The sequence below is a fragment of the Delphinus delphis genome, chromosome 6 (genome assembly GCF_949987515.2).
Source record: "Delphinus delphis chromosome 6, mDelDel1.2, whole genome shotgun sequence".
NCBI classification, from domain to species: domain Eukaryota; kingdom Metazoa; phylum Chordata; class Mammalia; order Artiodactyla; family Delphinidae; genus Delphinus; species Delphinus delphis.
This window is the reverse complement of record NC_082688.1, coordinates 95,005,350-95,019,962: the sequence shown is the minus strand read 5'-3', so window position 1 is coordinate 95,019,962 and position 14,613 is coordinate 95,005,350. Positions and strand designations below refer to the sequence as shown.

Below are 14,613 nucleotides of genomic sequence, written 5' to 3'. Positions count from 1 at the left end.
TCTCCCATTTCTTTAGGTCTCTTACGTAGCCCGGGAATTTGGGGGAGAAGACAACCACATCCAGTTAGAGGCAGAAATGACAGACTTGCTCCTAGCTTCGAGATTAAGAAAAGAGATCCTGAGCGGCCGTCTCAAACCCCAGCAGCAAACGCCAGCGGGCGTACCAGCTGGTTGAACCCCGCGGACCCGCACCCCGGGCAGCCACACTCGGCACGGCCGAGGGACGAGGCGGGTGGGTGCCGATGGGCCTCGGCCAGCTTGGTTTGCCAGTCGTCTTACGCAACAACTTTGCAGCCAACATCTTCGTCCTAATAGTAGAGGGGGCGGTGTTCATGCGTTGCGCTTTCTCCCCTCCATCCGCCCCCTCTCTCCGGGCAGTCGCGCTCTCAGGGGAGACGCGCCGGGCTTTGTAATCTCTGCTTACGCAGCACCGCGGGGCTCGGAACGGCCGCCCGGCCCCCTCTCCTCTGCTGCTCGTCCCGGCTTCTGGCCGTTCGCCAGCCCCCCGCCTCCCCTCTCGCCCACCCCAAGGAGGAGGGATCCTCCCAGAGTGTGAGGGGAGGGGGAAGGCGGAGGTCCCTGCCACGCCCGGGCCGCGGCAGCCTGCGGCCCTCGGCCCGGCACTCGGTCGGCAACAGGTAGCTTGGCCGGCTGCGCGCTCGGGGAGACGAAACGCGCGCCTCTGCGAGTGAGCGAGGGTCGCTGGGCTCAGAGAGGCACCTCGGTGACCGAGAGGGCGAAGGAGGCGGTGAGGGGAGCGGGACGGTGAGGCAGGGGTCTCGGGCCCCTCCCCATGCTCGCTCCGGTCGAGACGGCCGCGCCGGCCGTTGCGCAACCCTGGAGCGGGGCGCGGGGCCCCAGGCGCTGGGCGTCCCGGCACTCGGGCGGCGGCGGTGGCCGCGGCCGGGAAGGGACGCGGGCTGCCGGTGGCGCTGCCGGGAGGGGGAGGGGGCGGGGGCGTGGCGAGGGCGGGGCACCGGAGAGCCTGCCTCCGCTGGCCGCGGCCATTGGAGGCGGGCTGGGGGCGGGTGCGGACTCGGCGATTGGGGCCGGGGCCGCCCGTCACGGCGGGCTGGCGGTCGGCGACGTAGCGCCGCGCTCGGAACTGACCTACTAACACACATCTCCCGGCGCGGCCACGGCGCCCGCGGACCCGGCGCGCCGCCCGTCTCCCGCGCCGCGCCCTCGCCTCCGCCTGCCGACCCGGAGGCCCAGCCGGACCCCGATCCCCGAACGCCACCGGCTTCGCTCACGGCCCCCGTTCTTTCTCCCCGCCACCCCAGCTCGCCGCCCTGAGAGCAGGAACACGGTAAGCGCTCCGCCCACCGCCGGCCCGGGCCCGGTGCCCCGCTCCCCGCCCGCTCCCGGGGCGCGCGGCCGGCTGGCGCGGGGCGCGGGCTAGGCTGTGCGCGGGGTTCGGCTGTGCGCGGAGCTGGCCGGCGGCTGCGAGTGTGCGCGGGGCATTCATTACATAAACTTTTGCTGCCTTGTCAGGAGGGGGACTCGCCACCTTAAGGTGGCTGCTTTGATTGCAGCGCCGTCGCTCCGGCACGTAGTCCGGGCTGGCTTGCGCTCCCCCTGCTGCTGTTGCATAATGTCTCCTGATTTCAGGAAAATTGATGTTTTGATAGAGAAGAGCGCCGGGGAGGCTGAGCCGAGGCTGAGCCTTCTCGTGGGGAAGGGCAGCGCTCTTTTCTTTCTCGTCCCTTCTGCGGGGCTGGCGGCGGTGGAGAGGAGGGGAGCTGAGTAATGGGGAAGAGTCTTGATTTTCTCGTTGAGAAAGAGCGTTGGTAGCGTGAATGGTGACGGCATTCGGAGAATGCCTGCGCTGCGTTTGTTTGTGTCCGGGGCTGAGTCTGCACAGACGTTTTCCACCCTGTTTGTCGTCAGCGTGTTTTACCAGCGCTCGGGGAGGTTGTGGGATTTGTACTTGCATACATTGCATAATCTGCCCACAGTGAAATATTGGCAAGGATTACGGGCTGATGTGGGAATGTGCGCGTACGTGTGCAATGATTTGGTAATTTTAGCGCCGCGTTGGATACTGGATCATTACCTGTATACTACGTCCCAAATAAAAAAGATGTATTTTTAAACACTCCTACAAAACATGAAAGGAAGAATTCCTCGGTTTGTATTCTGATCTTGGATACTACCCGAGCTCGTCCCTTAGGTGTTCTGAGCTATTATTTTTAAACCTGGGACGAACCATTGTGACGTTCACCTCCCCACCTTCCTAATTTTAATGCATTCCATTCGATCAGCCCTTTTTCTCACCTTATTGTCATTGCTTTTTCAGACACAAGACAGATCACATAATAGTTTCCTGGAAATGTTGTATTATGTAACGGACGAATTTGCTGGCAGTGAGCACAGGAAGAGGGAGCTAATTACGTGATTTTATAATCTTGCTACAAAGAAAGTAGGACGATCTCAGCCTTTAAAATGTCACTGTAACAGTTTTTTTTTTTTAAGGATATTTTAAACAGGAAAGTAGACAACTGGGTAAGCATTGAGTTTGCTCATGCAGCCGAATGTGTGTCTTTTGCCCTAAATGAAATGTGCGTTCTTCTAAATTTAGCCCTATCACATTTTAACAATTGTGGCCTCACAGCGCTATTTCTGGCGTTTTCTCCAGGGCTGTGTGCAAATACAAGTTCAAGGCCATTTGCTGTAGTTTTAACTCCACGCCTTCGGAGACCTTTGATAAGATTGTATTTTTAGGAAGGCATTTCGCAGAGCCCGTTGACTTGCTGAATGCTGACTCCCATTTATCTTTTTAAAGGACACTTTAGGAAAGTGCTGTTCCCTGAGAACAGCAGGGGATGGCCGAGTGTCATCTTCTGGTCTTGGCTTTTGTAAATAACAACAGCGAATGGGGTCACAGTATTTGTTTCACATCGTATTTTTATTTTCTCCAGACCAGATATGATTTATGGGAAACAGATATAGGTTAGTAGATTGTATTTTTTTGGTGGATGTCCTAGTTTTATTCGTGTGAGGATTATATGAATATATAATATACCCAGATTTTAAATTTGTCCCTGGACTCTTACGTAGTGTGTATGTGAATATATGTATATGGTGGCGTGTGTATGTCAGATTTGTTTTCCCCTAATGTACTATTAAAATAACTAAAAAGCAGGGTTGTGGACGGTTTTTAGGTGGGAGGGGGGCGGAGGAGGGGACGTATTACAGAGATTCACCTCTGGAACAAATTTATTACCCCAAGTAATTGAAGTCGCTTTCCAAGAAGCTAATATTGCTCCAGGCCCCGAATGTCAGACCCCGACCTACTTTGGAGCGCAGGCCGGGAGCCCCGGGCCTGCAGGGGGCCGCGTAGCGCCACCTTCCGATCGCGACCTCAGGGGTGCTCCCTTGCCTCCCGGCCCACCCCTCCCTCCTGCGGGCCCTTGGGGTCTGGGGGCGATGTGGGGGTGGCGGGCGCGGACCTCGGTTAGCAGCAGGGAGCGCCCTTGGGCGGCGCTTGGATGGGGGCTGCAGGGCGGCCTGTGCTGCTCCTCCTCGCCCCCTCCTCACATTTCTTTGTTCTGGCGCGGGGGTCCTGGCGGCGCCAAGGCCCCGCTGCGCCGCCCACCCGGCGGGGGCGGGTCCTGGGGAGGCGCGTGGGGGGGCGCCGAGGGACCGCCCGGGACCCGAGAGTGCGATGCGCTCTGGGTTCGCTTGGGCAGGAGGAGGGAGGGGGAGGTTGCAAGGGCAGCCGGAGCGGCGGGAGGGGAGCCAGGAGAGCGGGAGGGACAGGAGGGACCCAGGGCGAGGCCGCTCCGCAGTTCCAGGGGCCTGCCGTATTGCTTTTTGCGCGCTGAGCTTCTGAGCACCGCAGGAACCTTTGTTCGGGGAGGCTTCATTGTATGTCGGAGCCGAGGGCTTCTGATTTTCGTGAAGTGAAAAAGACCTAAGGAAACCTCCAAATGTCAACAGACCACAAAAATTGCGGAGAGGGGAGGTCCACTATTGGTGGTGGTGACGAGGAGAGCCCCATCTTGACTGTAGCCAGTCGAGTCGATGTATTCTTTTTTTTTTGAACCTTTAGTCTATGTGGTCAAAGTCTAGAGTAGAGAGAACTCAAATCCCCCGAGTTCAGAATTTTAAAAAATCAAAACACTTGTGTGGATGCCGCTGTCCTGCTATATAAGAGTATATAGTAGTACTTTCATCCTGGCAATAAGTCTTCTGAGGCTGTGCTCCTGCAATAAATCGCAGTGAATTCAGGGCAGCGTCACAGATGTTCTCTGAAAGGGCATCAGCGCAGTGCTTTGTTGAAAAGTTGGCTTCTGTGGGATCAAATCCTACACCCCATCCCTAATGGTTTCTCTCTTGAGTTTCAGGCCAGTCAGTAGTTAGGAAACAGTGAAGTGCTAAAAAAGAACACAGGCTGTGGGCTCACAAGAGCTGGGTCCCAGGCCCCAGCCTGTGATCTTGGGCACTGCCCTGATTTCCATAGGCCTCCAGGGTAAACTGAGGGAATAAAACCTGTTTAGCTGGGCAGTTGTGGGGAGCTCAGTAAATGTTTCCTGTAAAAGTGACCAGGAACTATATATATATATTTTTTAATAAAGGTATTCACCTTCATTTTTCACTGCCTAAGTCTCTGTGCAATAAGGAATAAAGTTTGCACTAAGCCTATAGTTAATGATTCTTCTTGGGACTTCCGTGGTAGTCCAGTGGTTAAGACTTCACCTTCCAATGCAGGGGGTGCAGGTTCCATCCCTGGCCAGGGAGCTAAGATCCCACGTGCCTGGGGCCAAAAAACCAAAACATAAAACAGAAGCAATATTGTAACAAATTCAATAAAGACTTTAAAAATGGTCCATATCAAAAAAATCTTTAAAAAAAAGATTCTTCTTGAAATACTGTACTTTTCTGTTCTAATAATGATTAATTTCTTTCTCAAAACTATTTGCTATTACGTTTGATGGTAATTTTAGTTTGAAGGGAATTCTTGACAGGATTGCAGAACCTCAGACTACCCAAGTCATTGGGTTAATGTTTGGGGGAACTGTTTAAAGGAACAGGGAGAGGTGAGTTGATGGTTGCAGGAATGGTGTAAAAAGTGCCAAACAGGTGCCCTTTTTCAGTTCCCTTTACCTCTCTGTGATGGTTTTCCTGGTCCTGGATAATCTCTCTATCTAAAATTCTAGTCTGAGATCAGAGGCTGGTTAGACCTCACAGATGAGCTGTGTTGGGAGGGAGTGTGTGCAGCCTGTATGGTTAAAACGGTAGGACATGCCCCAACTGCTGATGGTTGGCCCTTTTGACTAACACAGAAGTAAATTTCGTTTGGTTTACCCTTACACTTGCAACATAGGGCAGTGCTTCACTACGAATTACGAGAGGCAAAAATTAGGCCTAGAACTAATCATCATCATCGTTTCCTTGATGCTGCTCATTCTTCAGAAATGAGGTGAAGAGCTAATATTTGCTAAACCTGTACCCTTCCTGTGCCAGGCACTGTGTTGACTGTTCTATTATCGTCCCCATTTTAGACATGAGGAAGTGGAGGCTAAGAGAAATTGATTAGCAGCCCAGGCCAGGAGCCTGAAAAGGGGATTGGGGGGGTGGGGTGACCCTCTGTCTCTGTCCCTTCCCTGAGTGTGAGTGCAAGCTCACTGGAGTTTTTGAAACAATTTCCTTTTCTGTGTTAAAGACTTATCTTTGCGCAGTGCAATTATAACATCACTATGATGCAACAAGCTGAAAATTAAAACCCTTTGTTCAGGCCCTTTCCCATGTTGAGCAATGTGCCTGACTCACCAGCTGAGTGGATATTTCTAGTTGACCTTGCTTTGGTCCATAGAGTCAGTTCTGAGACGTGAATGTGATTGCAGCATGGAATGGAAAAGGTGCAGTCATATTGCCGAGGCTTTATTTTTACCCTAGTAAAATCACACATACTTCATTATTTCCATTGTAATCCAGATGGCATTGATGCTGTTCAAAGTTGTTTATTTTTAATTTGTATTAAGGAATGAGAGCACACTTGGGATTCAGTTCAAAATATGACAGAAACAATGTAATTGAAGTTTCCTTTAATATTCATTTCTTGTTTTTGTAAGGTATGCCTGTATTTCACAGGGTTAACACATTGTTTGATATCCTGTTATTTTTCTAAATTATATTTGAGTTGATTTTTATCCAGATTGGACTTGTATAAGAATGTCGAAAGACATTGACCTTTGATCACAGACATTACATAAGAGTTTTCCAGTTTCAAAATGAGCTTGTATTGCCACCACCCCCAATTATCTCTCAAATTTCATTACAAATACCTTTCTTGTAGTTAAAAAATTACTGTTTCTCATATGGTTTTAATTAGAGTATGCTAGCTTGTTTTTATGGTAAGAAAGTTTAGTAGGGATTTACTAGATGCCTTTCGTAATAATCTGTGCTTTGAGGACTCATTTTCATTGGAAGCAGAATGATGTTTATAAGCCTTTTAGTTATCAGAACATGGTGTCTTTTATTAATTAACTTTCTAGGGATCTAAAGCTGGAGTTAAGTAGCCTTCAAATAAACACTAAAAATAAACATTTAAAATAATTTCTTCTATTCATGAGGCACATAATAAATGACATTTGTAATCGTTTGCTCACTGGGAAGGAAAGTGAACAAGAAATTAAAAAGTCAAGCTGAGGAAAATTGGAATGATCCTTCAGTATAATTAGGGACATTCAAAACCTTGCCCTACCATACCATTTCCTCAGACAACTCTGCATGCACCCCATTTTCCCCATCATTATCCCATGTTGCATGTAGTCTGGTATTACTTACCTGTTGCAGAATTTCTTATAACTGGGTAACTTCATAATTACCCATGTCCCTTAAGATTTCAAATTAGTTGCTAGACTGATAAATTATCTTTTTGAAACTTTCAAGAAAACAAATGGTCCCCATTTTGAAGTGAATGCAGAATTTTTCATAAGGCATTAGTATTTCATCACCCCCATCCTCCCAGTTCCCCTCCCTCAAGCCTTGAAGTTGTTTGGATGTGTTAGCATCTGCGCATTTGCCCTGAGCAGTCTTCAGAATATTTTCATTGAGAGTTAGATTACAAACAGTAGCCTCTTTTTGTAAAAGAACATCAGGTCATACTATTTCATATTTCAATCCCTTAAATTATATCAATGCTATAATAAAATGCAGTGTTGTCATCATATTTATTAAGTTTAAATCTAATTTTCAAGTGGTCCTTTGTTGAGGATGAAAGGGCAAGAAACTTGAAATATTTTCATTTATCATAAACTTGCTCTGGTTTTGACACATTCATTTACAGAAGTACCCGAATAGAAAAAGTAGGCCAGTTTGTTGCTATGATAGGATAGATTTTGGAAAAGTGTGAAAGTCTGTTTATGTGTGTGTTCATGGCTTGATCAAGTATACATTTCTCTCTGACTTCAGAGTCTGTGTTACTAGATACAGAATTATATTATTAATGGGAGGCACTTCACTGGTACTTAAAGAGGTTTAACATAGTTTTCTTAATTTAAAAAGCATTTTTTCAGCCTGATTAGAAAATCCTCATGCAACTTCAGTGTTTCCTTAGTTTTTTCATCCCCCACTCCCCCCTAGATTTTATTTTCATCCATGAAAAGAAGTAAAGCATTTTATTGAAACAATCATGTCATGGATTTTACCCACAGGAAGAAAATGTAGGTTAACATTTGCTAGTATTACTAGTTTAAAGAGCTGTGAATTGATTCATTAACTTTATTTTTTCACTAAAATGGCACTTATCTCAAAATAAGCAACTGCCTCTTAGTAGAGAGATGGTTTGTATTTTAACATAAAAGAATTTTTTTCTTTAGTGGTATCTATACTATACCTCTGAGGGTGTAAACAGTACATTCAGAGAGTAGAGGTAAAATGAGGTAGTTCTATCAAAATATTTCCAAATCATTGGGCACATCAAATAGTATTTCATCTTGTATTGACAGAATGTTAAAATCAAAGTATCAAATAGAAGCAATTTGCAATCTCTTTAAAGAAATAATAATGATTTTTTCTCATAGTAGATTTTAACATCTAAGCTATTAGTAAGATTTTAGATGCTTGAAACAAAACGTTTCTTCTCTTCTTGTTTTGTAACAAGTTTGAATTGTCCACCAATATTTCTCTGAGAGATGTGTTGGCGGCCAGAGAAGATACAGGTCTGTCATTGTAAACATAAGTCATAAGGTCCCTCCTCAAAAAGAAATTTGGGCTAGAATTTGTGTTGTAAAGCTTTATTCTTTTAGAGAATTTTCTAAACCAAATTTATCTTAATTAAAAACAATATTTAGGTCATCTGACTTAAATAGACTTTAAAATCTGGGTTTATGAAACATAACTCCTGCCTGTAGAAATAGTGTGATGTACTACAAAAAAGCATTAGTTAGCAATGGTACATCCGAGTTAGGTGTGGGAAAATATGTCATTAGAATGTGATGACTCCTGCTCTTAAATTTCTCCTTTTATTTGTGTTTTTAAGAAGCACCCGTATTATCTAATGCGTGTAATGAAGCTGATCGTGCCGAATACCCCAGCATCATAGAATTGTCATTTAGTGTCAGTTATTCACCAGAAAGGAAACTAGTGGTGACTGATGTAACACAGCATTAGTGGTGATCTGAAAACATGAGGCAGAGGTGAAATGACTGTTCAAGTAATCATAAGGGAAAACACTGGAACTGAAATAAAGTCATTAGTTAGTTGAGCATAAAAACTGATGTCTTTAGAAGGCATTGTAAACCACCTTTCCATTCACTTTAATTTAAATTTATTGTTGAAGGGCACAAATAGATTCTTTGCCCTCAACACCTCTGCCCTCTAGTGCTGCATGGCCTTGGGAAAGTCACTCAGTCTTTCTGTGGTTTAACTGCCCTCTCCCACCATGTTGAAAATGGATACATTTTGGTTGTGTACCAAAAAATCACAGGTGGCAATGCTAATAGCTTTAATTTTTTTCCTTCTATTTATTTTAGCATGTAGGTTTGCCCGGAGATTAAAATTTTAGCAGAGATATGAAAATTTAGAATGTTTTCTCAATTCATTAAATACTTGCAGGCTATACAACTCTGTGGAAGCTGGAGAAAAGTTCCAGATGGTACCTTTGTTGTCTTAAAGAAGTTCTGGCAGCATCTAATAGTGCTTTACTGCCCCCAAAGTCACTTAGTAAGTGGGCATATATTACCCAGAAATGAGAGTAACACAGAAAGGAACTGTATGTAAATGAGATGCATTGCAGGGATATACACCAGAACAACCCTCTGGGAGTACAGGAATGGGTACTGTTAGAGGAATTGGATTGGGGTCAGGGCTGTCCTGGAATCTTAGCTGTGCCCCTTAACTCGCTGTGTGACACTGGGCAAGTTGCTTAACTTCTCTGAGCCTTAGTTTTCTCATCTGAAAGTGGTTATTATGAGGGCAGTGAAATAATGACAGGCCAGGCTCACAGTGTCTGTTGCATAGTCAGTGTTGAGTAAATGGCACCTGTTATAATTGTTTTTACTGTCACCATACAAAGAAAAAGGCAGTGCAGCTAGAAACAATGTGATATGTGCACCAACACCCCTTGTTGGCGGTGCTCCTAGCACACCCCTGGATGAGCGCTGTATTCACAAGCCTGTCTCCCACCAAAGACTAAGGGGGTCCCTTGACTCTTGGGAGTTTGATTCTTCCTTCACTCTTTATGTGCCCCCAGTCTGGCTCAGTGCCAGGTATACAGTAGGTGCTCCATATGTGTTGAATAAGTCAAGGAATGAATAAGAGAAGCTCTCTGTTACTAAGTTAAATATCTTTTTTAGAATTTATGTAATAATCAGATTTAAAAGAATTTATCAACAAAGTGTTTTTGGCACAAAGCTCTCTTATATAAGGCAAATGAGTGACTGTCAATCAGATGTTGAGCACCTAATAGGTTCAGTTTGTTGCTAGGATACAAATATATTAATTTGAGCCCTGAACTAATTTGCAGTCTAGTTGGGCATACAAAACAAACATGTAGGAAGATACACATTGTACAAAATCAGCACCTCTCTCTACAGTATCTCGCACTGCTGATAAACTCTTTTCAACACTGCAAGGTTATTTGATAAATAATATTACAGAAAATATCCTAATGTCGTTATGGCCTGATTTGCTGGTGGAATCATAGAGGCAGTTAATATGTGCGGATGAAGGAAGAACCAGATTCTAGTACACATAGTGAAATTCAAATAGGAAGAATATTAACTGAAAAGAAATGAGATTTTTCTGCAGGTTTTGAATGTACCAACAAAGTTGTAAAGACGACAAAGTGGACATAAAGTACTTAGACACCCAGAAGAAATGGGTTAAGAGATTTTAGGACAAGTGGGATATTTTTGTTAAATGGAAGTAGTGTTATCTTCTCTATGCAGTGTGGCAAGGGCTGCCTGCCCGCCCTCACTCACACTGGACTCAGCGCTATTCTTTGGACCAGGAGATTGAAGAGAGTCCCAACTCACTCAATGTAGGTTTGAAATGATGAAACAACATGAAATGATGAAAGAATGAAAAGTTTAGGAACGGTAACTAACACAGAATGGTGGGGCATTTCAAAAGCATAACTGTAAAAACTCATAGGTGAGGTGAAATGTAAAAGGAATGTAATTTTTTTTCCCCAAGGAAGGGACAAATTAAAAAATGCATGGAAGAGAAAGAGTCTCAAGTGGAGAAAATACTCAGAATAATAGTGTGCAAGGAACTGCATAATGTTTTAAAAAACAGTAGTATCTGGGGATACAGTGGAGATTTAAAAAGCATCTTGGAAAAGTTCAATGTAATTATCTTCCTGGAACTGGAATTTTTACTCTTTGCTTCAACATTCATTTGATTTCAGGGGGGAAGACTTAACTGAATTAGGGAATACAAATTCTTGACAGGAGGGAAGAATCCATTCAGTATATTGAAGGAAAAGGGGTTTTCATATCAGAACAAGAAACCTAACTGGAAATATAGGAAGCAGGGTTGTTTACTAAGTGATAACTAGGAAGCTCCCCTTTCTACACCATCACGGCCTGCTGTGGCAGACTCATTGCCTTCATTTCCCATTAAAGCTATATTTTCAAAAACAAACGGAAGCTCGGTATTTGTAATCACAAGTTTTGCTAAGTTGCAACTCACTGTTTCCATTGGCTCAATTTGATGGACAGAAACATGGCATTAAACCTTATTCTTGATGATCCTGAAATTATTACATCATTCCTTCTGGAAAAGACACAGGAAGCTGGCAGTCTTTTCCAGCTGATAAAATTAAACGTCATTAGTCATTATAAAACTATGCACAAGAAAGAAAGAGAGACCTAAAACAAAAACATTAAATCTTTTTAATAGGGCAGGAAGAGTGCCATATACAGATAGTGCCGAATGAACAGTTGTCTTACCATATCTCCTTTATGAAAGTATTACCTACTGGAAAATTAGACAGAGAAGCCCTGTCCAGGAAGACAGATCCAAAATGACCACGAGAAGATTGTTATTGGAACTTAATATGGATTTATTATCTCCTGTCAGGCCAAGTTCAGATTATAAATATGTCATCAGTGGAAAAGGAAGCTAGTTGATGGTTCTATTTTTGAGTTCTTATATTTTGTTTGAAACTAATTAGTAAAATGGAAAGAAATTCTTTCCATAATTACATTCTCTTGGTTTAAAATAATTTTAAGTTTCAAGAAGGCACTGTACTTAAAAAAAAAAATCCCTTTGAATAATAAGCGTTTATTTTAGTCTGAAGCTACTTTATCAATGAAATCTATTATGACAGAATTGTCAGGACCAAAAAAAGCACTGTGGATGCTTCAATCTTAAGTGAATGTTTGATAAATCAATTTGAAGGAACCGGAAAAAAAAAAAAGAACATTTCTAACCTCATAGCACAAATGTGTCAAAAGAGATGGCTTTATTGAAAAGAGTCCTTTTCAGGTATGCTGAGTCACTTGGGAGAATGACCATGACATCAGCCACATAAGAGATTAAACAACTACAACTCAGTTGTTTGTGTGGCTTTTATTTTTATTTTTGTGGCAATAAAAATTTAGCTCTGTTTTTATTTGATTCCATGTAATTACAGAATTTGTTTACTGATATTAAAGGGGTTTACTTGGAAAAGTTCCTTTTATGAGGTGAGCTTGTTTGCTTGGCAGTGATATAAGTGCTATCTAAAAGTATTCAGAAGCCCCACAAGATGCAAGTACTATTTAAAAACTTACCAACCAGAGGCGATCTGTCATTTCCGTCCTGTAATGTCCTATCCCCACATGCCCCACCCCACCATTTTTTCTCCTGAAACACAGTCTTCCTCTGTTTTTCCCTGGGGCAGATGTGTTTTTTTCTCTCACTGTCCTGGACCACAGGTCTCACTGTGGACTTGTCCTTTACAACTTTACCGTATAAGTATTTGGGTACTTATTTTCCTTGCAAGATTGTAAACTCTTTGAAGGGCAGAAATATTGACCCTCAATGCTTCGTGCACTTTCTTGTACATAATTGGTAATAAATATTTACCAAATGGATAACTGTTTCTCTTCATGTATTGCAGGTGACCTAGAAGACCCCTACTCCGTTTGGTGAGAGAAGCCGAAGAGATTTATCCTGGACGGTCGAACAAAAAGAAGAATATTGATGGATTTTAAACCGCAGTTTTTAAAGCATTTGAGATTACTGAGGAAATAACTTCTTCTCCTTCACCGCATATATAGGTTAAGGTTGTTTCTGATGCAGCTGAGAAAAATGCAGAGCATCAAGAAGGAGCAGGCATCTCTTGATGCTGGTAGCAGCGTGGACAAGATGATGGTGCTTAATTCTGCCTTATCCGAAGTCTCCGAAGACTTGACGACAGGGGAAGAGCTCCTTCTCAATGAAGGAAGTGTGGGGAAAAACAAATCTTCAGCATGTCGGAGGAAACGGGAATTCATTCCCGACGAGAAGAAAGATGCCATGTATTGGGAAAAGAGGCGGAAAAATAACGAAGCTGCCAAGAGGTCTCGGGAGAAGCGTCGACTGAATGACCTGGTTTTGGAGAACAAACTCATTGCACTGGGAGAAGAAAACGCCACTTTAAAAGCTGAACTGCTTTCCCTAAAATTAAAGTTTGGTTTAATTAGCTCGACAGCCTATGCCCAGGAGATTCAGAAACTCAGTAATTCTACAGCTGTGTATTTTCAAGACTACCAGACTTCCAAATCCACCGTGAGCGCCTTTGTGGATGAGCACGAGCCCTCGATGGTGGCCAGCAGTTGCATTTCTGTCATCAAGCACTCTCCACAGAGCTCTCTGTCTGATGTTTCAGAAGTGTCCTCGCTAGAACATTCGCAGGAGGGCCCTGGGCAGAGTGGCTGCAGAAGCCCAGAAAGCAAGTTCCAGGTCATCAAGCAAGAGCCGATGGAACTGGAGAGCTATGCCAGGGAGCCCAGAGATGACCCGGGCACCTACCGAGCGGCCGTGTACCAGAACTATATGGGGAATTCTTTTCCTGGCTACTCACACTCTCCCCCTCTGCTGCAGGTCAACCGATCCTCCAGTAACTCTCCAAGGACATCAGAAACCGATGAAGGTGCAGTAGGAAAGTCATCCGATGGAGAAGATGAGCAGCAGGTTCCCAAGGGCCCAATCCACTCTCCCGTCGAACTTCAGCGTGTCCACGCCACAGTGGTTAAAGTTCCAGAAGTGAACTCCTCTGCCTTGCCGCACAAGCTTCGGATTAAAGCCAAAGCCATGCAGATAAAAGTGGAAGCCTTCGATCACGAATTTGATGGCACACAAAAACTTTCTTCGCCTGTTGACATGACGTCTAAGAGACATTTCGAACTTGAGAAGCATAATGCCCCCAATCTGGTACATTCTTCTCTCACTCCCTTTTCAGTGCAAGTGACTAACATTCAAGATTGGTCTCTCAAATCTGAACACTGGCATCAAAAAGAACTTAATGGCAAAACTCAGAGTAGTTACAAAACTGGAGTGGTCGAAGTGAAAGACAATGGTTACAAAGTCTCTGACCCAGAGAATTTGTTTTTGAAGCAGGGGATAGCCAACTTGTCTGCAGAGGTGGTCTCACTTAAAAGACTTATAGCCACACACCAAATCTCTGCTTCGGACTCTGGGTAAAATTACTACTGAACAAGCTCTGGGCATTTAGAGATGTCATTTGCAATAGATAGTACATTTTGTATTAGGCTGAATTTTCACTGGACTTGTGATGTCATTTCACTGTAATGTTCACATGTTGACTGTTGGGTGTCTTTCTGTGCACAAATTATTATGAAGATTAGACTGTGTTATCACTCTGCCTTGTGTATAGTCAAATAGACCATTGCAAAGGCTGTATATATTGAACATTATTTTTGTTGTTCTATTATAAAGTGTGTAAGTTACCAGTTTCAATAAAGGATTGGTGACAAACACAGAACTTCTGCTCCATTGCACTTAATTTTATGGGAAAGAAAGAGCAATTTAAGTTACAAAAGTAGATACTGTATTAAGATATTCTGCATTTTACTTATTTGGGGGAGTTTTCTCCCATCTGTAAGGGAAAACCAAAACATAAGTTCAACACATAATATTTCCTTTTCTAATTTGGCCCAGGCTATGATAAGTTTG

The 14,613-nt window shown here is 44.1% G+C and overlaps 1 protein-coding gene across 3 annotated transcripts; it reads left to right on the top strand.

Annotated features, from left to right (window-relative positions):
* Positions 1–410: 410 nt before the first annotated feature.
* On the top strand, positions 411–14,396 carry NFIL3 (nuclear factor, interleukin 3 regulated). Of its 3 annotated transcripts, none has more exons than XM_060015105.1 (2): positions 411–638; positions 12,557–14,396. In XM_060015105.1, the coding sequence occupies exon 2, from the start codon at positions 12,733–12,735 to the stop codon at positions 14,119–14,121; it is 1,389 nt and encodes a 462-aa protein (XP_059871088.1). In that variant the 5' UTR covers positions 411–638; positions 12,557–12,732; the 3' UTR covers positions 14,122–14,396. The 3 variants fall into 3 exon arrangements, with proteins under 3 accessions (XP_059871088.1, XP_059871087.1, XP_059871089.1); XM_060015104.2 differs by lacking the exon at positions 411–638 and adding an exon at positions 1,053–1,309; XM_060015106.1 differs by lacking the exon at positions 411–638 and adding an exon at positions 3,791–5,425.
* The last annotated feature ends 217 nt before the right edge of the window (positions 14,397–14,613 follow it).

Excerpts from the sequence above, each read along its gene's own strand:
- NFIL3 (XM_060015105.1), top strand. The coding sequence starts at position 12,733 with ATGCAGCTGAGAAAAATGCAGAGCATCAAGAAGGAGCAGGCATCTCTT.